Source organism: Coturnix japonica, chromosome 1 (assembly GCF_001577835.2).
Source record: "Coturnix japonica isolate 7356 chromosome 1, Coturnix japonica 2.1, whole genome shotgun sequence".
Lineage (NCBI taxonomy): Eukaryota > Metazoa > Chordata > Aves > Galliformes > Phasianidae > Coturnix > Coturnix japonica.
Genome location: NC_029516.1, coordinates 124630752 through 124656676, shown reverse-complemented (window position 1 = coordinate 124656676; position 25925 = coordinate 124630752). Strand labels below are relative to the sequence as shown.

Below are 25925 nucleotides of genomic sequence, written 5' to 3'. Positions count from 1 at the left end.
AAAAATTCTATTGTTTGCTTTGGCTTAGCTTTTTGAAAAGATTTTCCTCAAAAGTTCATCACTGATTACTGTAACTGCCTCCTGAAGGCTCTTCCTCACAGACTGATGGAAACTGGGAGGATGTACCCTGAACCTCTCAGACACCCTGAATCCCTTTTCTTTGCCCAGGGAAAGGGAGTTTTGGTCGGGAGAAGAATCCTGGGCTATATACACCTTTGGAGTGACTAAGATTTCATATTCTTAATCTGATCACGATTCCATTGCTGGTACAAATTGTCTCATTTTCTCTCATGCTCTTGGATACTCCTGGGTTTTTCTTTTTGTTCTTCTTGCTGTTCTTTCTTTCTCTTTACTATTATTTTTCCCCAGGAACACATTTTAGTTGCAAAAGCAGGTGTTGATCTCCAGCTCAGTTTTGTACCTTTCCCTCAATGAAGTGGAAACATGCCTAATACCACATTCTGGATTAATTAGCCTAATCATCTTTCATAAATCTTGGAAGTCATTCCACAATCAGTGACATTATATCTTTTCAATGTAAAGTTGGTATACAAATCCTGAATAGAGCAGTACCATAATCTGGCAAAAAAAAATATTGGAAGAAGGTAGGAGATGTTCAATAATATATGACAGCACACATTCTAGGCTCTTTGATTACCTGAGCTGGGAATACAGTGGGACATGTTCAAAACAGGTGGATTTTACTTATTTATTTGGATCTCATGGGCTTTTATTATTTATTATTATTTGGTTTGGCTGAGTTTATCTCTACACTAGATTTCTGTTATCAGCTACAAAATGACGCCTTCCTAGACTGACTGAAATTTCAACTTAATATTGAAATATATTGTTGTTTTTTTTCTCTTAAGCAATATTTCTTTCCCTAGACAGACTGACTATAAACTGCTCTTTAAAGATTTCAGGAGCATCTTCATAATTCAACTCTAATACTTCAGAAAAAATGATTCTGCTCTGGATAGAAACTGTGCCTTTCTGAAGATGAGCTCTGAAAACAGATCACCTATTGCAGATGTCTTCAGGACAGCTGACCCAACAATACTGATATCACTTCCTGTAGCTCTCTAAAATCTCCACATACAGATAGAAACTATGTTTCTCATTACACTTTTGAAGCAATTGCAAAACCCATAATTGAGCTCTATTTCCTAATGTTGTTTATCATCCTGTCTTGCAAAAAAAAAAAAAAAAAAAGGTTCCTCTTATAGTCAAATAACATTAGAGGCAAACATCACTTACCTTACAGGCTCTTAGCTGCGCAACTCTCCTACCAGGCACTTAGAACTGCGAACTCACAGGTACTGACTGTGAGGCAAGGGAACACCCTCCCATTGAACTCATAATTGAAGCAGATTCTTATGATGACCCACTGGCCATTGTGGAAGCCTAAGCAGAATCACGACATACTTCGGCCAAGCCTCAGAGCTTAACGAGGGCACAGGGATGTTTGAGAGGATGTTCCCTTCTCCTCAACAGTAACAATCTTCCAGTAAGGGAAAAGATGACTTACATTTTCCTTTTTGGAGGTCCCAGCAGTCAGAACTAGGACATGCTTGCAGAGGAGGGGAGCATCTGCCCTCAAACACCGTTAACACAGCAATATGTGTCCCCAACAGTGAATTTATATGTATCACCTTGTATTATTTAATACATAAGGTACATATTTTTTGCTTCTAAAAGTAAAGCCTCACTGTATTATAAGTCCCAATTTTTGTCTGTATTTGACATTACAAAGAGAATTTCTTGGTACTGCTGTCAAAACAAATGAAGCAAAACACAATTTACAGACTTACACTGATACAGACTGATGATAAATATGAAACATTCTGTGTCCTCTCTTGGATGTTACATCTTTACAAAGGCGTTGGTGATTTTGTTATTACAGTAGACTTGGTTGATTGTGACATTTTTCTTGAAATATGATCAAAGATTACTTCCAGCTAATAATCAAACCCAATAGATATTAATAACGAATACTAGAGCCCAGAGTTTAGAAAGAAGTGTGACAATAGGCTGGGGGTAGCAACGCATCACATTCTTGTGTATTCATTTTTTTCAACTTTTGAACAGTCAACAAAAGAAGTGATTGGCAACAAATATTAAATAAAATAGGAACAAAGACAGCCCTTGGAACTATAATGAATGTGCAGCTCTTTCTGAAGGAAGAGAGTGCTGAAAGCAATGAGATTTCATGAAATAAGAGCTATGGCTTAAGCTGTAATGAAACAATAAATACATTCTTCATGAATATGAAAAGATATTTCCAATTTTTCATTGTCAGGTGTTGGCTCTTATATTACTGCAACCTGCCAACCAGCACTATGGGGTTTAAACAAAATAGAAGAGATAAGACTGCAGATTTTTTAATATAACAGTAAGTGAAAAAAATAATCATTTTTTATCTTACCTCCTACCTTTTGAGTATGTGACAGATAAAACACGTTTCAGAAGGGGACAACCACTACTAGAATGGCAGCTGCTTGCTTATTTATGTCTTGTTCTGGAAGTAATTCCATGGGATGCTTGAATGCAAGGGCCACCTAGTTTCAAATAAGTCAACTTTCCATCATGAGAAAACTAAGCTGCAAAATCTTTGCATCTGTTAATAAGAATTTTTTTAATCTTTTTCCTCTGTTGGCTGGATCTTTAGGACACTATGGCTGTGAACTAACTTACATAGTAAGCCACCCTATAAGTGGATTATTACAATTTTTATTTCAAGAAACATAAATATCACATTGATACGTCTATGAAGACACATGTGACATCTGGAACACCAAATATGACTTTCCACTTTATTAATGCCTTAGTGCCTCTGTCTTTTCCCACCACCGACCTGTAGTGTGTACCTATTTATTTCTCACTTCTTTTATTCACCTTCCTTTTAGTCCTTTCCTTCTTTCCTCTTTCTAAATCCCTTGTTCCATAATAGTACTTATTATTCTCATTTTATACTTCCTCCAGCCTTCCTTCTCTGAATCATCCCTTATCTGCTGCCTGCTTTTCTCCCCACTCCCACCCCACACACATGCTTATTATTGCTCCAGTCTTTAGTGTGCACCTCATTCCCATCTGTTCTTTACCTCCACGTTGTCCATCTTATCCTTTTACAGACAGACCATGTTGTTTCTTGCTGCCCACATAAGAAAGAAGGAGTCTTTTAGCTGGCCTGCTTTTCTCCATTTCACTGTCTTTCTCACACCACATCCCACTTCATAGTGAATGTTAATAACAACTTTTAAATGTTTTTATCAAAAATAAAAAAATAAATACAGATCTGAATCTTTAAAACAGAAGACAAGGTTGCTTTGCTTTTGTCTAAGGTCCCAAAGATAAAGTCTTGCCTTTGTTGTCTCTATTTGTTGTCCTGCTGCTGATCCTGACATGCCAAAGAATTTACATATCTCAACAGCCTTTGTGCTTACATCTTTAAAACATAGCTGATGAGAAGAAGCAATAAATATTATCCAGAGAGAAGAGTCCTCTGGACTGGCTGAAGAACAGGGAAATTACTGATGTAAAATATACAGAGCACTGAGGAGATATTTTATAAAGGTTTTTTTTTGTTTGTTTGTTTAAGATGAAGTTTTAGATTCTGCTAAGTGATTTCAACTCAAAAAAGAGTATCCAGTATGCTTTGGATCACTTCTTGGAGCCTGACTAAATAGAAATGACTGTTAGCCATAACAAAATCTGCTGCTTATGCAAGAAATACCTTGCAAGATCTTGAGCCTGGGCTGAGGCTCCACTCCTCCATTAATGCAAGCAGGGGGGGTTAAGTATACAGCACAGCCCTGCCAAAATGGAATTTGGGACACTGGTGGATGGGAAGCTGGACATGAATCAGCAGTGTTTCCAAATCGACCAGAAAGCCAACCATATTCTGGGCTCCATCAAAAGAAGTGTGGTCAGCAGGGTGAGAGATGTGATCCAGCCCCTCTACTCTGCATTGCTGAGGCCTCACCAGGAATACTGCATCTAAATGTGGAGTCCTCATACAGGAGAGATACGGACCTGTTAGAGCATGTCCAGAGAAGGACCATAAGAAAGATCCAAGTTTTGGAACCCCTCTCCTATGAGGACAGGCTGAAAGAGCTGGGTTTGTTCAGCCTGGGAAAGAGAAGGCCCAGGGGAGACCTGAGAGTGGCCTTTCAGGACCTAGAGGGGGGCTATAAGAAGAAAGGGGACACTCTTTAGAAGAGTCTGTTGTGAAAGAACAAGCAGAAATGGCTTCAAGCTTAAAGAGGGTAAGTTTAAACTGGATATAAGAACGAGTAAGGGCAATAAGACACTAACATGGGTTGCCCAGAGGTACTGGAAGCCTGGAGACACTCAAGGTCAGGCTAGATGGGGCTCTGAGCAACCTGATCAAGCTGAAGGTGTATCTGTTCAATGCAGGAAAATTGGACTTAATGGCTTCCAGCTCAAATGATTCTTTGATTCTATCAAGATTATGGCACAAATGACCAGAAAAAGCATACCTTCCACTTTGGTGGTTTCTTTGACTCTGGAAGAAAATGATGGGGAAGAATTTAAGAGTAGAGATCCAGACATGTTTGAAAATGCCAAACAAATCACTAAAGAAATTTTAAAGAATCAGCATTTCAGTAATTTAAAATTAGTAATTTTAAAACAAGCTCGAATGGGGCAGTTTCCTAGTTTTCTGCTGTTCATGGAGCAAGAGGAGAAGCAGAACTACCAGATGGTTTTCTGCAGAAGCTAAGTATGCTTGCAGCTGATGAATTTAGGCTTAGATACTAAGAGAAAAGTAGGCTTTTATATAAAAGCAGATCTGGATACTGCTTCTTGCAACACTGTTTTGTTGTAGACTTCCAGTCTGTGTTTTGAAAGTTTTGTTTTACAAAGAAAACTTAAAACACATGGAACCTGGCATCCTGTCTTGTTGAAAGAATATATGTATTTCTTTGTTAACAAATAGTTTCTTAAGGACCTATTATCTGAACAAACTAAAATACATGGAACAAGGTTCAATTTTCAATATTTCAGCTTTGCTGATATATATGAAGTTACATTCTTTATGTTCCATGTGGTGTTTGCTTCTAATCTACACAACTGTGAAGCCACAGTACAATATGAAGGGAAAGCAATTAGTTAAAAAATCATACTTTGCAACTCTTGTAAAAGGTAAGACCATTTATTTTTAATCAGATAAAAATCAAGGTTTATTTTTAATTTTCTTCCTGTTTTTTTCTAGCAGAAGAAAGTAGGACTTTAAAAATATGAAATATTTTGTTTATATTTTTTAATCTAATATCATTTTTTGTCTTTTTTTCATCCTGACCTTTAAGTAATAATGGCCCTGAAAAAGTAGCATTTATGACCAATATTGAACGTTTTTTTCCAGCAAATTCTATTTTAGAAATGATTAATTAAGCTGTTTTTATAGGCTTCATATTCTATACTGGTAATAGCTTCCAAAATATTTGTTAAGATTGATTCTTATTATGAATGTCAATAGACTTGTTCTCTAAAGGATGTAGTTTTGCAGGTTTGCATAGTGCAGAAAGTTTCAAGCAGTGCCACAGGTAGTTATCACCTGATGTGACAACATGATGGTACTGTAAGCCACAGAACTTGGACCTCCACTGGATGTCCATGAGCTTTGAGATCCTGTGATAAAAATAAAATTAACTCCTGTCTCTTCAGGAAGGAATGAGCAGAGAGATATTAAACAAATACATAAATATTAGAAGTCCCTGAAGGTTAACAAACCAGTTTCCTTTAGCTGAATTGACAGTGTCAGCCAAGAACCTGAGGACTCTATGTTTCTCTCTCTAAAGTCAATCAGTGCTTTTGAAGATCTGTGAAACAATCTGTCCTATCTCATATGTCTGTACAAGAATTACTTCAAAGTGATAAGGTTATTGCATGAAACTCTGGTAAACAGTTTTACAATAGGCTTGTATGCTGTTAAGAGTCACTGGTGGTATGCTAAGAAATGTCAACTGTAATTAGAACCAACCATTTTCAAGTACAATGCAGGCTTTCAAAATAGCAAGGATGCTTTTTACAGTAAGAATTTTAAATCCTGTGAGCTTGGACTTCTTAAAAATTATTTTTAATGTGTTTTGTTGTTGTTGTTGTGGTTGTTTTTGCAGTATTGTTTTGGAAGATGTTTATTCACTATAGCAGTTATATCAAAAATCACTGGGCTGCATTGTTCCTTCTCTGAACTTGTCACAGTTCTTATAAAGGTTGCATTTAAGGATTGTCTCTGCATGTAATTCTGAGTACACGGCATGGAATATGTTTTAAAGATTTGTGAGACACTCTGCCAACTATCTATTTACTGAAAAGTGACATTTTGAAGTACTGAACTGAAATTGTGTTCAGCTTTTGGCAAGTGGTGTTGGAAGGATCAAATATAGAAGTTTGAATATGGTTTAAACTTTCTTCTAATATAAAGCATTTAAATACTGCAGATTAATTTAATTGATGTGGTATTTTGATTTTTCATTTTTATCCTTAGCTCAGTACAAACCTGTAAGAGAAGTATCTTTCAATATCCAATAAACAGATTTAAATCAAGAAAGCTTTTAACATGCAGGTACTATGAATTTTTACTCTCTTATGAAGCAAAAATTACTCTCTTTCCTTAGATCATCACTGATATTTTTACCTGAGTAGTGTGGCTCTCCCTGTGTCTTTGAATCGATGAACCTGCTGTAGTGCTCGCTGACAGTCTTGAATATTCATTTTCCTCGGGTACACCTAGGGAAGAACAATAATAATTTATTTTCTAACCTGACATTTATGCATTGGTTGATTTCAACACAAGACTAAAAAGACTCTGACATATTTTACTACAAAGGAATGATAAATGTCACACATTTGCTTGGGTATTTACTACTCCTGCGCTTACGAAAGCTGGAAAGGTTATTGTTTATCAAGCATAAACACTATTGCAAGTGTGTATGTTGGTTTACAGAAATTGCACTGAAAGAGTCTACAAATAGCACGCTACCTACATGACACTGACCAGTAATTCCTCCTGCGGTGTGGAAATCCCTGGTTCCTCTTCCCCTGGCTCCTTTTTATCACAGAAGCAATGCAAATGATATGGAAAATGGCCCCAATTTCTATTCTCACACTGATGTCTCTAGTCACATGGGAAGTCAACAGCTCCAGATATTACAACTTCACCTCCTGTGGGGCTTTTTTGTGTAACTGTTGAACCTATTGTGCACTCTCCATGTGGGAAATAGCTGTCCAAAATTCTAAAGTGTAAAAACCAGTATGAAAGATCCAGGCACACACCACTTCATTTCGGTTAAAAAAAAAATGCTTGAAATAAATGTGTTTGCTTGTTTGTTTTAAATCGAGATTTCCTTCTAAAAATGTTTCTATGAACACACAATATTTTTTTTGCAATGATAAAAATTTAACCACTTTTTAATGCAGAATGCCTTTTTATGTTATGTTCTTAATTTAACTTGAATTAAAAATATATTGTAATTTATTTGCATAATTATAGACACTAGTAAAAGAACAAATTTTTTTCCTAGACCAGTAGAGTGCTTTTGAAAAAGATACTGCTTTTGCATTATTTTCATACACTTAAGGATCTATGGTGCACGATAGCCTTGAGCTAATATCAGTGATTTTCTATTCCTATGAAAAGCACTTTGATAAGCAGTCTTATCGAATAAATAAAGTTTCCATGTACGGCAACAGCATGTCAACACAGACCAAGCAGAGACTTAGTGGAGTTTGGAAAGATAAATGGAGTAGTTGATTGCACTTTAAAAGTTTTCCTTTACGTGCACCTAAGTAAATATTTGGATACCATAGTTGTGCACTGAATAAGACCTTGCTTAATTCCGTACAAGGTTGGAAGCATCAATTTAGCAAGGGCAGAATTACAAGAACACAGGTTAATGAGAATTACAGGCTGGAGTATGAATTCTGTCATCAGGAGTGGGCTTTCTTTAAACTATTCTCAAGTTATCTACAGTAAGTGCTCATGTCGGTGTCACAAGAACATTCTGTAAGGTTGTATGCTGTGACACCATTCTGTGATTTCCTAGGCTGATGGGAACTCACTGCCTACTGTGCTGAGATCAAGTGCTAAGTTCCATACAGCAGACTGCAGCCCACAGATGACCTGCTTAGAGAAAACCGCCACCTTCTTGGCAGGTAAGTTAGGCAAGATTCATCCCCTCACCAGAATAATGCACAGGGCTCTTAATGAAACAGTCAGGTTCTTGACAGCTGACCAACATGAACTATACAGTGAGTCCATTCACATGTATCTCCACACAACAAACAGTGGGCCTCAGATGTAGATGAAGAGAAACAAGCAGCAAAACTTCCTTGGAGGGACAGCAGGATGCCAATGGAGCCGGGTGCTTGGCACAGTGCAAAGCATGTGTGCCCATTGGGCATAATGCAGCATGCTCAGTCTCCTGTGGTCCAAATGGGCAGTGTCATCTACATAGAATCAACTCTAGATTTCAGTTGGATCACAGAAGTAAGTAAGTGCCTCTACAGCACTCCACTAGGGGTAAAAAACTGACATATGCCCGGGCAATTTCTTTCTTTCACTAACTGAAGGTTCAGTCACCTCAATTGCTTTATTAGTTGTCAAATTTAATCATTTCACTCAATAATTAAGTGAATAAACTCCTCTATATCCCATTAAGTAACAGGTGGAAAAAAACAACAGTGCATTTCACAACATTTCTATCTGCTGTGTCTGTTTCCCACTTACTCTGGTGTTCTGAGCAATTTAGGATCATAGATTTCGACACTGTAACGCAGAAGATTATTATAGGCTTTCTGATCACTGTTTGCATTTGGACAAGAAAATAGTTTGAAAAAAAGAAAAAAAAGGTTTCTTTTAGAAAAGGTTTACTGTAGAATAAAAGTCTGCTAGGTGTGGCAGGTTGTAGAAGACAGGTCACACGGTCATAGTACAGAGTTGTAGAAAGCTGTTACTAATAATATTATAGACAAAAACAAGAAGTGGATTACATTATATAATAAGAAAAGAAACTTACTAAAACTGCAGGCTAACAGCAGTGCCAGAAATTAAACTCAGCTTCTCAGAGCAACACAGCATTAATTTGTTTGGACGCTGAGCTAGCCAGTCTTTTAGTTGCTTAGTAATGATTTTCTAAAGAATGATCAGGTTAGACATAAGATTAACATCTTAGTCAAGATGACTATTCTTATGACCATAGTGACTTTAAGATTCATGGTGTTTCAGAGAAACAGTGCTGACGCTTTTCTTCATTCTTAACAGTGAAAGAAACAGCTTTCCGTATTACCTCGTGTGATGTTGCATAAATCTATGTTTTCCTACTAACAATGAAAAGTAGGTTACACGGTTTCACTGTGTAGCAATGGGAAGCAAACTATTTTATGCTCACAAGTTTTGTAATCTTGGCATCAACTAATTAATAACACATTTCAAGTTTTACTCCCTGAAAAGTTAGAGGAATCTTTTATATAGTAATAAAAAATGAAGTATCTCATGGAACATTCAAAAATCAAAGAATCATAGAATCACAGAATCACAGGTGTTGGAAGGGACTTCAAGAGATTGCCAAGTCCAATCCCCCTGCTAAAGCAGGCACCTTACAGTAGGTAGGTATATCGGTATTGCTTAGAGATTTCACACAGATTTCAGAATCACGAAGATGTTGAAGTTGAATCTTGGAAGGATTTTTACTTTTAAGAAAGGTGTTTTACAATTTATGTAACACTGAAGTTAAGTACACTGAAAATTTCTTTTTTTTCTTTCTTTTCTTTTTTTTTTTTTTGGTGCTTTCAATTATTATTGATGTTATCTGGAAAAGTGGAATTCCATATCACAAATCTTTTTTTTTTTTTTTTAATTTTTTTTTTTTATTATTTTGGTCTTTTGTGTCAAGGTAAAGCTAAAGTTTGTAACATTTCTACAACAGCCTGATAGGAAAAATGTAGATTTGGACCTTAAAATACTACAAATAATATTAATTCCTTGCCCAGTGGGATACTGTGAGACCTAAAAGGAGTTTTTTTCCTGCTCGCTGTCTACAGTGAATGCCAAAACCATTCCTTATGAAAGCTGCATCAAAATCAGCAACTTTCCACAGAAAGTCTAGGTTTGATGTAGTGATGTTTTTTAATGGAAAAAAAATACCTTACTGGAAAATTCCACTGCACAACATTACACCTTTATGATTAAACTTTCCATTTACAAATAGTTTAAAAATAATTTGTTTATACATAATAGATCCAGTGTGTTATCAATGTGAATAGCCCTGGGTACTAGTGGTTGCAAACACACTAATAAAAACTTCACACAATTAAAAGCTCTCATCTTACCTACCAGTTGCCCTTCTATTCAAGCAACGACCATTTATTTCAGGAACTGCGATCATTTGCTAACTTAACTATAATCATCACAAATTAGAAACATAAAGCATCACTTCATTTCTAAGCTAAAATAAAAATGCAGCTTTTGTAATTAAACTCCCAGTTAAGGGATCTGGGGATAAAATGATTGCTCTTATAAAAAAATGATCTCCCACAGGTCCCATTAGGACATCAGAATATATGATTAAAACCCTACATAGAGCAGAATCAAAGTCTTGGTCTACCCACAGATTTTGTGTTAATATAACAGTCTGACTGTTACACATTTTGAAAACACACTCCCTCCTCCCTAAATTGTTGTATTGATACAAATGGGGACACAGTTATAATGGACAAAGATGCCTTTTTCTTCTATTACAGTGTGCTCCCAGTTCCACACAGGAATGAATGCACCTCTACACTCCTATAACTTCTCAAACTGGATGAATTTTCTGCTTTGATTATCAGAAAGAGCAGAAAAAATTATTTTGGCCAACAACTGCAGAATAAATTTTCCTGGGAAAAAAATAAATGAATTCATTTCAAGTAATAAAGTTTGATTTTTTTCATTTCAAAACCAGAGGATTTTTTAAGTAAAGCGTATCTGGAACATGAAATGAAATCTTCCTGATAAGCTTGATTTTTCAGTTCAAACCTATGCATATTAGACAGCTCTAGCTTTCAATTTATTTATTTTTTTTAAAGGATAGTATATTTGGAAAAAAAAATGTAGTATTTCACTTGATACTTTATTCCTTTGATTTTTCCAGTGTTGTTCTCAAGCTACCAACTATATTCTACATTATGTGTATGTCCACCCTTAGCATTACAGGCAATACAACTGCTCTATTTAGGTAAACCATATTCAGATTTAAGTTTTTGGTAGGAGGATAGCTATATGTGGTGCCACGCATATATTTAGACATTTGCTCCTCCACATCCCATCAAAATAAATACTTTTTTTGGTCTCAATTTGCATTCATACTTTTGTAATCGCACTATCTGATTCTCCTTAGTACAGCTGTTATAACCTTAGGACTATGCTTGTAGGACCTTGAAAGGTCATTCTTCTTGCACCTTTTTGATCATCTTACTGCAATTACATACAATTTGCATTCACTAACAAGGCACTTGTACCAATAGGAGATTCTGACTTTCCATTTCTCTTCCATTTTTATTGATTATAGAATCAGAAGCCAGAAATCTCAGTTCTCCTTAGGCTATTTACAGACTTGGAGCTGAGGTAATTACAACTTCCTCAACAGAGGCTATATTATCTTTTTCACATTCAGCTTTTATTGCAGATGAGCTTATCGGTTCATACACACAAAGTTAAGCCAGTTCCAGAAACAGAGATAATTCACAACTCAAGAGATTCCGGCTTGACTCTGTCTTTAAAAGTGCATTGAAAGGCGCACTTCAGCAATTTTATGTTAGAAGAGATTTGGGATTAAAAAATGCTTACCATTTGATACTGAATTTCCATTTTCAGCAGTCACAGAACTGGACAGTGGATTAGAAGATTGAGTTTCGTGGTTATTTGCATTTTTATCCTGCGTTTCTGATCCAGTATCTGATGCATTTGGATCTTCTCTGCTCCTCAAGTTCAGGTTAGTTTCAGCACCTGCCACAGAGGAAAGACTTGTCAGCTTTTGGTTTGCTAGTGGCTTTCACACAGAAATAGACACGATTAACTTTGAGAAACCAAATTACTTTATCAAATCAATTTAATTAATCACTAAGTTCACTAGACCAGTGATAAATGTGGAAGGTTCAAGTCAATTACTTCTGTGGGGTTCTTCTATTTTTTGCTAGTGTTCCACCTGTAGCCATTTAAAGTTTATGAAATCAAAAGCTTTAACAAAATTTTATTTGTACTGCTTCTCTTCATATATACATTAGCTGAAAAAACTCCACATGTTTGTATTGATCTTATTTTAGGTTCTATTCTATGTCACAGAAGTTCGCATACTGCTGTCATTGCTGCAATGTCTTTCACCATCACATCAGGTCATAACAATAACAGCTAAAACGTGGCTTTATTCTTTTCTTTCATTTCCTCCCTTGAAAAATGAGACAGCCTTTAACACAAAACAATAAGTAGCAACATTCCTGCCAGCAAGGCCTCCCCAGGAGCACTATTTACCCTGCCTCAGGGCTTTCCAGCCATCAGTTGTCACTTTCTATAACATTCTGGATTTTCAAGTCATTGCGTCTAGTTAAATTTATTCAAGATACCACAAGGAGCTCTGGTCCTGGAGTAGATCACAGGCTGCATACAGTGCATATTTCCTCAAACAAGAGGGCAAAATTCTCTTTTCTTCTTTCCATCTTGACTGAAAGCTGAGGGAGCTGGGAGACAAGGCCAGGAATGGTCCCACTGCTCATCTGGCACCTGGGATGATCCCCACTTCGCTGTTCTGTGGCAGCCCCAGTGAGAATGCTTTAAGTGCTGCACTGGCAGGGCTCTCTGGCTAGCTCCATTTCAGTTCCCCAACCTCCTCCACCCACTGGGAGCTGGCATTAGCTGAAAGCCTGATGCGTAGTGGCTCATCTGGGTACATTTATAACTTTAAAATGGAAATATTTCCTCTGACAGTCCTCAAACAGCTTGCTTTTGGGTGGGTCTGCTTCAGTTTTCTCATAATAAGAGCAACGACTAAAGGAGGTCAAAAGACTAGCTATTAAAACCACTGTTATAGCATTCAGTCATATGTCCAGTGACATTCTTGGCTCTCTCAAAGATGCAATATATACTTATAAGTAAGTCTCAAGCACATAAGCATTTTTCAAGGGGAGAAGAAAAAAAAATAACTTCTCACAATTTACAGATACTTTTCCTGCAGATTTTCAAATTTAATGTTGAGTGCACAGTCAACTCTTATTTTCATGCCCAAGCTGAAAAAAACCCCTTGAGTTACAAAGTACCAACATTTTTTTGAAATGAATTAATGAAATGAAAACTATACTTCTATTTTGATTGACTCAAAATGTTTCCTTTCATTGAAAAGGGCTTTCTTAGTTGTGTTTAGCTTTCAGTTATCTAATACTGAATCTTTCTTAACATTTCCTTTTTGAACAAAAAAGCTGTCTTGAAAAGTCAAAAAGTTCATTTCCAAGCTGTCAGAATAAAACATTTCAATGTTGTTGACTTTTATTTCCTTTCTTGCCCTCATTCCCTGATCCTTACTTGTTGCCAGATCTGATTGGAGTATTTTGGTAGTGCTGTTTCATAAACTGCATATTTAGGTAAAAGTGCTATGTACTGAAGAAAACAGGCCACCTCTACCTCGGTAAATGATTTGGGGCAGGCAGCAGAACTGGAGCCTGAGCTAGAAAATTCATGCAGCACAATTATAAGAGCATGCCTGATTTAGCTTTTGTGCGAGCAAGTTGACTGAAAAATGTGTCTTTGCAGCTTGCATTTAATTTGTCTGAAAAGGAAATGTCACTTTTGGATGTTAATAGTCAGTGCATTTGCCTATAGATCATAATCCACCTACATAATTATTGTGCCACCTTTTACATAGAGAGTCTCCAAGGAAGTGGCTGGGATCCTTATTTTTCTTGATACCCAAAAGATTTATTGATTTGCCTGACATCTGCAATTCATTTGACTGCACAAGTGGAACAACATTTTCTTGCATTCCGAGTCTGTAGAAGCCTTTTGTTTCATGGGTACATTGTTATCTTTTCACAGAACTCATGAAGGGCTCAGAAAAAATATATAAATCTTTTCTCCTTTGTACTGTACAGAGCATTGTGGATATTTACTATTGAGAGAAAATCACGTCATAAACTAGAAGAAACAAGTAGTGAACAAACAGAATACCTTTTGGGGCAGCTATTTACATAAAGATATGCTATCCCATTTGCTCCATTCAGTCTCAGTAACAAATGTACATCTTCAGTTACTTAATCATAGAATCATGAAATCATAGAATCACAGAATGGCTTAGGTTGGAGGAGACTTTAAAGATCATCTAGCTCCAACTCACTGCCACTGGCAGGGTTGACAGCAACCAGATCAGGTTGCCTGCGGTTCCATCCAACCTTGCCTTGAATTCCTCCAGAGATGGGGCATCCACAACCGCTCTGTACATCTTGTGCCAGCAGGTGCCTCACCATCCTCTATGCAAAAGTTTCTTCCTAGCATCTAAACCTTACCTCTTATAACTTGAAATCATTCCGCATTGTTCTATCACTATCAGACTGTCTAAAAAGTCACTACCCCCGCTGCTTGTAAGCTCCCTTCAAGTACTGGAAGGCCACAATTAGGTCTCCCCAGAGCCCTCTCTTCTCCATCTTAAACAATAAAAGGCTATAATAAAGAAAATACAGTTTGCAGTGCCTTATTTCCTTAATCTTGTGGGCAGAAGTCCTTAGTCTGTTTCAAAACAATCTGGATTGTATAAAGGTGATTATACTGATTTTTTTATACATAGGCATCTGCAAATCCTTGTTGAAGCAGACGTGAATCTCTGAGAAAGGTGTAAACATGTATGTTGGCTAACTTCTAAAAGACTCCTGGAGAGGCTGGAGTTTACCCCTAGCAAATACATACTGCTTATTTATTTTTGACTTTGTCTAAAATGGGTGAGTTTATTACAGAAATCTCTTTCATAGATAGGATAATAAGAAGATACTTTAGTCAAGTGTAACTAGGGTACTGTCCAGCATTGCAGAACTTACATAGGATCACTGTGTAATCCAGGCTGGAATTGGGTGTCCCTCTTTGCTGCCTCCCCACTACCTGAAACATCTACTGAGCATAAAAAATCCATCTCCTGACTTATAGTTGTAACACTTCTGTTCCACACAGAGTAGCACTGCACAGCAGTTTCTTATACAGGAATGCTGTGGACAGATGTAGAACATACAGGGAAGTACACTGATAACACTTATCAATAAGAGTTATTGAAAAATAGTTTTATCCATCAAATACTCATCTGAAATTCTCATGCATTCTCAGACATCTGATACAGAAGTTTAGATCTTTCTCCACATTAAAGACTACTTCCTCCTGCTGCCATGAACCCCTACAGAAACAACAGCACACAGCTCTCTCATCCCTTATCAGCCTTCTGGAACTATCACAGATACTTCAGAAGAGAAGAAGAAACTATGGTTCCTACAGTTGCACATCTTCACCAACCCAAGCTTTTTGTGCAGACTTGTACTCTGTTGTTCTCACCAGATGGCTGGATGATCGACCAGAAGTATCTACTATGGTTATTTATTTATTTATTTATTTTTAGTAACAGCATTTTACCAGTTGCCAGCCAGTAATGAATGTTATTTGAAGAGTCATCCATGCCTATTAGTGAGACACTAGCTACAGAGAGGTATCAGCTGTAAGAGCACAGTGGGAGTTCATGATTGTAGAAGGAATATAAGCTCCAAGTGAAAAATATACAGATTTTTTGCAACTGTGAGCAGCACTTGGACTATTATTTTGGCAAACTCACTGTGCCAAAAAGTTATCTCTGACTCAGTCAAATTCTGCTTTGACTAATCTTGCAGTTAATGAAGACATATGGACAATAAGGATGTATATGGACTGGGGGCAGAATTTGCCCCTCAACTGCAGAATAATTAATAACTGAAAGCAGGGTCATGTACAGCATTTTTATCACAGTAAAACAAATGAAAATGTAACAGTTATTTCCTTACAAGCAAGCTCTGTATTCCAGTAAGCCCATAATTAACTGTATCAATAATACTTGAAAAGTGAAAAAGATGCATGCAAAAGAGGCAGGTTGTGAAATCCACATTTGCATAGTAGTCTCAGTGTTCTTCAAAAGACTAAAGAGTTTAAAACTCATAAGGCATCAGAGGAACATATTTTCACTTAATTTGAAGTAATAAATTCAGAGTATGGCAGTAGCGAACAAGATGTAACATATGATTCTATATCTGCTTTCTATTTTCATTCTTGAATTATTATTTCCAAACACTACAGTTAATTCATAAGCAGTATTTAGGCTGAAATAATGGTGTTATCACCAAATTATAAAATAAACTAGTACAGGCTCTATTCAGATGACAGACTACAGTGCAATAGTGAAACATTTTAGGAACAATTAATTTGATAAGGAAACTGTATATTTAGCCTGTTTAATAAAATCTGAAACAAAGTATAAATCAATGATTGATATCAGCATTTAGGTGGAACTAGTATAGACTCTTTTTGCAGCAAGACAGGAGAAATAAAATGCTATTAAAAACCTAGCAGTAGCTCACCTGACTGAATTGTAATTTACTTTTCTGACAATGCCCTTTTTTTTCCTTTCTTTCTTTAAAAATAAGCACATCCATAACTTACATCTGTCCCTTTATGCTCTTTTTATTTCAAATACTCCTTTTAGTATTTAGTGCTCATTTACAGTCTGACTGAAAACTCATTAATAACAACAGAAGGCCTCCACTGCTTCCAGTGGGTTTTGGATCAGATTCATGCTTACCTTGGATGCTTTGTGCAGTGCTGCCAGAGCACTGAGCAATTCATGATACAGGGTAAATACATAGTGCCTCCTACTTATTCCATCCTGGTAATTTAAATGTGCTCACAACTGTTCTCTGGCCCTGAGGCAAATGGTAAGAGACCCATGTCATGCTATTAAACATACTTGTCCTCCACAGCAGACAGACTGCATCCAAGCTGTCTGCTGGGAATAGTCCCTGGCCTGTACCATTTCCTGAACCATGCCCAGATCTGCCTCGAAGAGGACCAGTCTGCCAGCTCCAAAACCATGCCAGGGACTGCTCGAACACTTTGGCTGCCCAGATGATTGAGTTGCCATACCCTGACATTGGCTCGTCTACGAAAATAAACACAGCCCTTTGCCTTGACTAATTATGGCAGTCAGAAATGAATGGTCAGTATTAAGTCTCAGGAGAAAGAAAAAACAATAATAAAATAAAATAGTAAAAAATAAAAATAAATTTAAAAAAAAAAAAACAAAAAAAAAACCAAACAACCTCAAACAGGATGAAGCTAATGGACTGCCGAACATCTTCACAGTCTCTACTGAAGTCATATGCAGAAGTTTCATCTTCACTTGTGCTAGGCCAGTCTCTAATGAGATAGGGAAGGCAAGTTTCCTTAGTTTTAGTCCAGGGTAAACAGAAGTCATATGACATGTGAGGGGTGAATACCCTTCTTGATCTGATCGGACACGTATCTGGATTATTCTTTCACAGCACACATTCCACTTCATTAATTAATCGGAGAGTGTAGACTATGCTCCCAAACAAGGAATTCCTGTGCCACCAGTTAAGCTAGATGTGTCTCTGTCCTAACTTAGAAACAACCTCTGCCCTGGTCCACAAATGATCAGTCCCATAGAATAAAAGCCACAGATATCATAGAAGAAGCTTAATGCCTTTTCCACAAAAGAACTCAACCTACAAAAATATATAAGATATATTACAGAAAGAAGTATATGAAAAAAAAAAAAAAAAGGAAATAGTTCTTCTTATCATTTAATATCTATAATAAATCCCAGAATAATATAAAACATAATTTCTTAATGAAAAACATGTATTCTTGCAATGAATAATCAATATATGGCTATACACATCAAGATAGAAAGCTGTTCACAATTTTGTTTGCAACTGTGAAATCCAGAAAACACTGTATTCTGGTAGATACATTCATTTACTACTGAAGAAGCTTTTTGTTCCTGAGCTACCAGAGAATCTAAAAGCTAAATAGCTTGATTTCCTTGAAAACTATGGCTAGCATCCAGCAAATGAACATTTCAAATCAAGCAGCTTGTCACTGTACACATGAATAAGTGATAACCGATGGATCTCATTAACAAGCATATGAATGGCAAGAAGTTGCAGACAGAAGGGATTCCCGATCTATGCCCCTGTTATTTCCTGGGAGAGTCAGGAATACACAAAACTCTAGCAGTCAGCCTTGAATATTTGCTGCATTTCCTGAGGTAGCTGGACACTGCAATGAGGGAAGATGATGACTGCACAAATGACACAGATATCGTCTGATGAAGGATAAGGAAAGGGAGGTTACATAAGGAGAGGTTGTTTTATTTTGGCTCCAGTGTTTATCACTGTGTTTTGTTGCACCTTGGCAATTTCACCTGGCATTTCCTGTTTTGCTCTGACTTACTGCTGAGACATTCCTTGTCAGCGGAGTTTGCTAGCTACCCTCAACACGTTGTCTTGGGTGTCCTTTCGCTGGGTGAATGCATATTGCATCAGATTAGTTCAGTTTACTCACATGAAGTCACACTGTGACCTGCTGTAGCATGACTGTTTACTTTGTCTGCTGAGAGCTGGAGGCAAGCAGATGCATCTTATTTGCTGAAAGAAATGGAGCAGGATGAAAACTGACAAGACAGGATTCCCCCAGCCTATTAGTGTGTACTGCCTGTCTCACCCTCATAGCTGTGCTGCCGGCTGCCACTGCAATAATTATTCATTGATTTATTTCATCTTGCAAAGCCTGCACTGCCAGCAGCAATTGTAGGATTTCCCCCCACAGTGATGCTCCCAGGACAGACAGAGATGAATTTGTAGTGTTGCTTCCAGCATCTTTCTCTCTGAGATAAGTGGAGCTAGTAGAGGCATTACAAGCCACTCCAGAAGCCTCATTCTCAAATGCAGCAGGTAAATATGGCATGAAGGAAACAGACAATTCCTGCTTTGCTCTGAGAAGATGCATTTGTAGAAGTCTTGTATGAATTCTGGGAAGCAAAAGGAGTAGACACAAACCATGAAGGTAACTTCAAGTTACAAAACTCACATTGCTGGAGGTGAATCAGAGAATCACTAAGGTTGGAAAAGACGACTAAGATTGTCCAGTCCTCCAACCAGCAGCTCATTACTGGCATGCCCACTGACTATTTCCCTCAGTGCCACATCCACACATTTCTTGAACACCTCCAGGGTGGTGACTCCTCCACCTCCCTGGGCAGCCTGTGCCACTGCCTCACCAGTCTTTCTAAGAAGAAATTTTTCCTAATATCCAAGGAGACAAAGAGCTCTTCTTCATCTTCATCCATCTTCATCTTCAAGAACATCATCTGGGCATGACACTGGTTAGTTAGAGCTCAGAATGTAAGGCTGGTAGTGAGAAGAAAGTTGCTAAGGCAAATGCAGAAACCCCTAGATCTGAGTGAACCCATGACTTTTCTGTAAATCACTTACAGCTATAAAAATATTTGTTACAGTTGTACACCTAGAACTGAAAATGCTCAGGCAAGTTTATTCTGATTTCTTGTCTGATGGATTCATGGTGGTGGGAAGTTAGTGCTCTACTTTTACACCGACAACCATCATTATAAGTTACAAATATTTTGCTTCTTCCTAGAAATAATGTTAGAGTGTCTTCTGTCCCTGCCTGGTGGACTTTGGATTGTTTGAACTAGATTGGTTCCCAACATGAGTTAAAGAGTATTGCTGCTGAAGGGGTGACAACAGCCTCTTTAAATATTCATCACCGACAAAGAATATCTAGACAGACTGCCACCTCTCCAGCTCAACAGCCTCTGAACAAGAACTTATAACATCTTTTTAATGCAGCAAGTATGCACCAGTTCATGCGTTTGAGAGAAGTGGGATTTCCTTCACCCCTTCTTCTCTAGGCATGGATCTCAGCAGCAATTGGCCTTTCTGAGGCTCCAGCATGAACCTCAAAGGACAAGAAGGAAGGCAGCACTGCTTGAGACAATTTCCTGCCTCACAAGAAACATCTCTTTCCCTCATGTCCCCTGCTTTTAAAAGTCTAATATGGAAAAAAAGCTTGCTGATTATACTCCATAATAATTTTGTTTACTCTTAGTGTGTTGATTGGCTGACCAAATAGTCTATTTCTTGTGTTTGTGTGGTTAATCAACTGCCGCCATCTGGAAAAGGAGATGGCAATTTGGTGTGAAACACAGCTTCCCTTTTTAAAACTGTTTTCTTCTAACTAACATGGATGCAGAAGTTCTTTTTGAAAGACAGACATTTAAGTATGTTTACTTTTGTGTGTGGTATCTCAGTAAGAGAACAGCCATTACTGCTGGCTGTAGCTGCTGTTGGAAGGAATTATGTGATGAGACACTGTCTCAACCTTCCCCTCCTTCAAATGCAGCTGCAAATATCATGAAAATAAATAAACAAAAAACCCCAAACAAACAAACACACAAGGACTTCCCATAACCAACTGCATCACACTGATTCTATTTACTTTTCTCAGAGAATACCTCTACAGAGATTTTTCAGGATCTCTCTCATATGAACTCCGGCACCAAGAGCAACAAAAAGGTCAGATGAATTTTTTGGGCAGGTCCTGAGGAAGAGTCCAAGGAGTATTTCTGGATCATCTGTGCTGTCGTCCTGCCCAACATACAGAGAAAGCTATTGTGGAAAACCTCTTGGACAACATTTGCAATTTGTTTTGGAAGTGAGCTTACCATATAAGCTTGCTTTTAGCTTGTTTTTAAGTTCATGTTGAAGGGATATGGCGATGGTCAACGATACCCCCAAGCTCCTCAAAGCAGGAACGTATGGCTAGCACAGATGCAGTGTGATAAGCATCCATACTGTGTACAAATATAGCCAACCTGTGGCTAAAAGCTATCACTACATTCTACTAATATAGTCAGCATCATTATACTGAAACCAGACCTTAAGGAAAGAGCTAAAAGAAATATTGAAACATTACACTTCAGGGCTAATAATTTTTTCATGTTTTTTTTCATTTAAAAGTTGCACCACACAGATGATAAAATTCATTTTCATGGCTTTCATTTTAAAATAAATCAAAAGCTCTACACAACTGAGCTCTGAACCCAAGGCCTTTCTATTTTCTCACTCACTAATGGGCTTGGGGAGAAGGCAGATACCCAAGACTGCTACTCCTACTTTCCCAACCTGCTCCATTTCTAAACCTGTCCTACTCTCCCAACAGCACAGTGAAGTTTTGAGAAGAGAGCATGAGGGCCAAGGCACTAACATGTTTATGACCAGAGCTTTTATGCACTTTTATCTTTCCAGATGCCTTCTCACGCTTCTCCATCCTGACCCACAAAATGCCAGTGCTGCAGCTGGAACACAAACCATTTGTCGGATTGTTTCATGGTGAATTGCTCAAGTCCTGTCAAGAACTTTGGGTCATCAGTGAGGCATGCTGGAGCTTGCACCATCACAATGCATTGCTCTTGGATATCTAAGCCAGAAAGGTTAGGTGAAGCTTGGTTTGTATGTAACAGGGACAAGCGTTCCTGTGCAGAGATACTCCTAAATGACATCCTAAATGACAGCTGAAATTCTTGAATTTAACTGGTCCAAAAAAAGTTAAATTGTTTCACTGTTAACATTTTCAGTATGAAGAAATTCAGCATCTGTGACGCAAACCATTTCAGTACTTTACAAACACTTCTGAAAGACTGGACGTTGAAAGAATGTATTTCTGCACAGAATATAAGAATGCTTTATTTTCATTCCAAGGCAAAACAAAAATAAATGTCATAGTCTTGCCACTTTCTGTGGAATGGAATTACTGCTCTATACTGAAGCTCTGTGCAAAAGCTGATTTAATGCTAAGACTGATGTAAGTAAGTTAAAGGCATCTGAACAGAATTCCTCACTCACATTGAGAATGAGAGACTTTCATTAAAAGGTGTGTTCAAATTTCATTCTCCACTTAGGTCCAAATACCCATAGTCCCATAAAAACAGGTGATATGATGCTTACTGCCAAACAGCCAATATTCTTGGTTGGTATCAGGAATTAAAGTGTGCTACAATTCAATTTTCTTGTTCTCTCAGCTATGACTAATCTTTCACATTAATGTACCTTCAGTTTATGACTAGTGACACAGTTGTTCCCAAACAAAGTTCTTTGTGGTTCTCTGTCTTTAATCAAAAACAAAAAACACTGAAGACTGCTTAATATCTCAAGAAGCCCACTCTGAGCTCTGAGACAACTTCCTGAATCAGCACTGAATTTGAAACAAGGTCACATCAGATAAGTGAAGAAAATAAACTGCTATGAAAACAGTCCTGAAAATCTCTATCTGAAGGACTGAAGTCACAATTATAGGTGGGATAGTATTAAAATCTATGGGCTGGAAATAACCTTACGTTTAAGTAGTATGGTGTGGTTACTGTGCTCCACTATCAGATGGAATGAAGAGACATGTAGTAAATCAAAACCAAGAGGTAAAAGAAAAACTACACAACAAACAAAACAAAACAAATCAATCACAGTTACATAAAAGGAATGCCTGCAGCTTTCATAAATGGGCCATTTAAAGGCAACAGCCAAGCTTGCTAGTCCTCCTAAGCTTCCTTCCTGTTAAGCAGTGACTAGGTACAAACATAAGATTCTGCACTGGGTTGAACTGGTCCGCCAGCTCCAGGATCCTTATCTGTAGATAACTGCAGTATAAGATCAGATTAAAAAAAAAAAAAAGAACTGATATTTCCTGTGTGATCCCAGGGCTGTACTTCCTCAATGCCTATATGATTGAATACCAGCTTTGGACGCATGTGGAGGGTGCTAAGGATTTGGTTTTATTTCCCTAACAAGCACTTTGAATGCAAAATAAATATATTAAAACTTTATGACAATACCCTTTTTTTTTTTTTCACCTGAAATATAAATTAGATTTGATTTGTTCTGTTCCAATAGTTTTCAGGTAAAATCTGTCTATCGTAATCACACGCAGTGCTTCATTTTCATGCCACAACAAAGAACCAAAGCAAATTACACATTATATGATTTTAGGCTGTAACAGTGAAATCAGGTAGGAAGGGAAATGCCCTAGTGAAAAACAAAAATAATTATCATAATAGAAAACCATAAATCTCCTCAACAGAAAATATATTTTAGTTTTCAGATTCTGAAATGGAGAATTATTCTTGGTATATTGTATTTATCCTAAAACAATAGATTTTGTTCTTTGTTTGTTTGTTTGTTTGTTTGTTTGTTTGTTTGTGACAAATTGTCCACGTAATGGCAGATTTATAAATGGAGAGAAAACTACAGATTAAGGGGATATATTCCAAACTGTATAATGTTCACAAATGTTCGGCAAACAGAAATGGTGGGTGCTTTCTTAGGACTCTTCTAACCCTATTCTCTGCTGCAGTAATGCAAACCACAATTATTTCTTCAGAAAAGTCACCCAGCATGTGCTGGATGGCCATGGCAATACCAGCAGTTCAGTCTCCTCTTTTGTTACACTCTGCACAGGGCATCTACAGCTAGCCAAGTGTGGGCCCTTTTTTATGACTCACATTAAACTGTTAGTAGCAGTGCTTTGGCTTTTTCCCACTTTTCTGTACCCACTGCAAGAGATTCAGATTGAAAGCTGCAAGTAATTGACAGTGAATCAGAGAGGGATGACTCTCCCGTGTTCAGATACCTAATCTAAAAATTAGTCATAGAAAGTCACCCTCATTCCTTGGTAATTAAGTCAATTACATAAACAGATATTAATCTCTCTCAGAGAAGTACTGTTTAGTTTAATTCATTGAAGTTTTAATGTTTTGAGAATTCTACTTCAGAGATGTCACAGAAGTCCAATGTCTCATGCAATCACTTCTCCAGCATTCACAGGTAAAAGAAGAAAAAAGGGCAACTGAGCTTTTTGTTTTACTCAGTCTGTAAGAAAGTAAAACTATCACCTTGCATCAATACAAAGTAGGAATAATGAGATACAGATATGAATATTATCTGTATTAAGTTACTTAAGAAGAAAAGCTGAGTGGCTTAGAGGATAAGGGACTGGGATTTCCTCTCAGAAACTCCAGTGGGAATTTAATTTGCAATCCACTGTTGAGACATTAACTGCACAATAGCAGCTTACTCTAATCTGTTGATAGAAGGAAATTATTTACTAGCTATCAATGAGATACCTACCTTTGACAGGACAGCAAACCTTATACACTGACATTAAATCCCGTTATTTTCCATGTTTGTACCGATTTCAGCAAAGCATATTTGGCAAGTTTTAGTCCCAACTAGGTACATCTAAATATCTGTATTTGTCACATGCAGCAACCCACCTATGACTTCTAGTGCTTATATTGGAGAATGTTAAAGAATTAACAGATACATGAATCTATCTGTATTAGAAATATGCCATGCAAAGAGATTTATATGGATGCTAAAGATATTGTATAGACACTCTGTCAACAATTTAAAGTTTGCATGCCTTTTTCTGTTGTTGCAAAACATGTTACTAAGCTCTTTTTGTAAAGGAACAAGTTACTGAAGCGTAGACTTCTATACACAGACCTACTTGTACTGAAATTCTAACAAAAAATCACAAAACTTAAATCCTATACATCAATGAGCTGCATAAAGGAAAAAGTCTTTCTAATATTATTCTTCAGCAACTAAACCTCACGCAGCAAGCTTACACATCTTCTTTTGCCAACGCTAAGAAGTTAAGCATCCATACTGACTTTTTCTCAATGAGCAGGAAGGAGAGAAGGCATTGAGTATCTCAATAGCCTGATGGCAAGCAAGTTCATCCAAGTAAAGGGAAAATCATATTTCATTTGCTCCTTTCCTTTCAGAATCCATGAGTATGTAGTCTGCCAGTCTAAGTGCAGATGATGGTCTGGAGATAATTTTTTCTTTTGTTCTGAAGCTGAAAAATTCCATTTTGTGGGCAATACTACTATATAAAATCACAAAAAGAATGGTACAAAATCTGAGTATTATTCATCCATGTTGAAGAAAACAAACTTCTGACCTTGCTCTGCAAAAATTTAATATGAAATATTTCAATATATAATTGCCTCCTCCTTCTCAGGAATGGTTCAGATGTGAAAAATGAGGGGAAAAAAAGAAGAGTATTTCACTAGAGAGAGTGGTTTTGTAATTAAGACATCGAATTGGGTTTCATGAAATCTCATTTCAAATCTAAATTTTAACCTAGAAATAGCTGGATAGTGTCTCTACACATGATCATTTAGTTTCTATCTGCCTTGCAAACTAAAGCTCCTACCTGTATCAGTTATGAAGAATAGAAAAAAAAGTGTGTGTGCATATGTTATTATTGCCCATTTGCACTTGAGTCTTGTTTGATAAGGAGTAGAAGGAATTTTCTGTCTAACAATACAGCTGTAGCTTCAGCAGTAACTCTTTTAAAGCCAGGAGAAAGCACTTCTGCTCAGTCCTCAGATGTTACATTTTTGCTTATTTAAACTATACGTTCTGCAGAGCCAAAATCTTCTCTTACTATCCATAAAATATTTCGCAACAAACTGCATACTGTATGATTGATCATTTCTTGAGCCTGTAGACTATTCTGTTGTTTTAAAAAAAGCCCAGGCTATAACATCAGGCAAGTTTTTGCCATTTTATTATTTTTATTGTTGCATGCATGAAAGAAGGGTGATCTCAGTTCAGTTCACAATAAGTCAGCAGTCCATCAGAAAACCACAAATCCATTCTACTGGAATTAAGGTTGATCATTTCCCACAGAGAGGTCAGGAGCCAAAAGGATATCAGTGTTCTCAGGCCTTGAAATTACTCCTCCAGGTAAAAGGAAGGCACGCTGGGAGATCTGTCTG

At 37.2% G+C, this 25925-nt stretch overlaps 1 protein-coding gene across 1 annotated transcript in view; it reads right to left on the bottom strand.

Moving 5' to 3' along the window:
* The window catches only part of MYO16 (myosin XVI), a 270411-nt gene that overhangs the window by 13223 nt on the left and 231263 nt on the right, over positions 1–25925 (bottom strand). The window contains exons 33-34 of the mRNA XM_032442003.1: positions 11846–12004; positions 6659–6750 (exon numbers count right to left, since the gene is read on the bottom strand). Of these exons, the coding sequence (XP_032297894.1) occupies positions 6659–6750; positions 11846–12004 (251 nt within the window). The remainder of the gene's footprint in view (positions 1–6658; positions 6751–11845; positions 12005–25925) is intronic.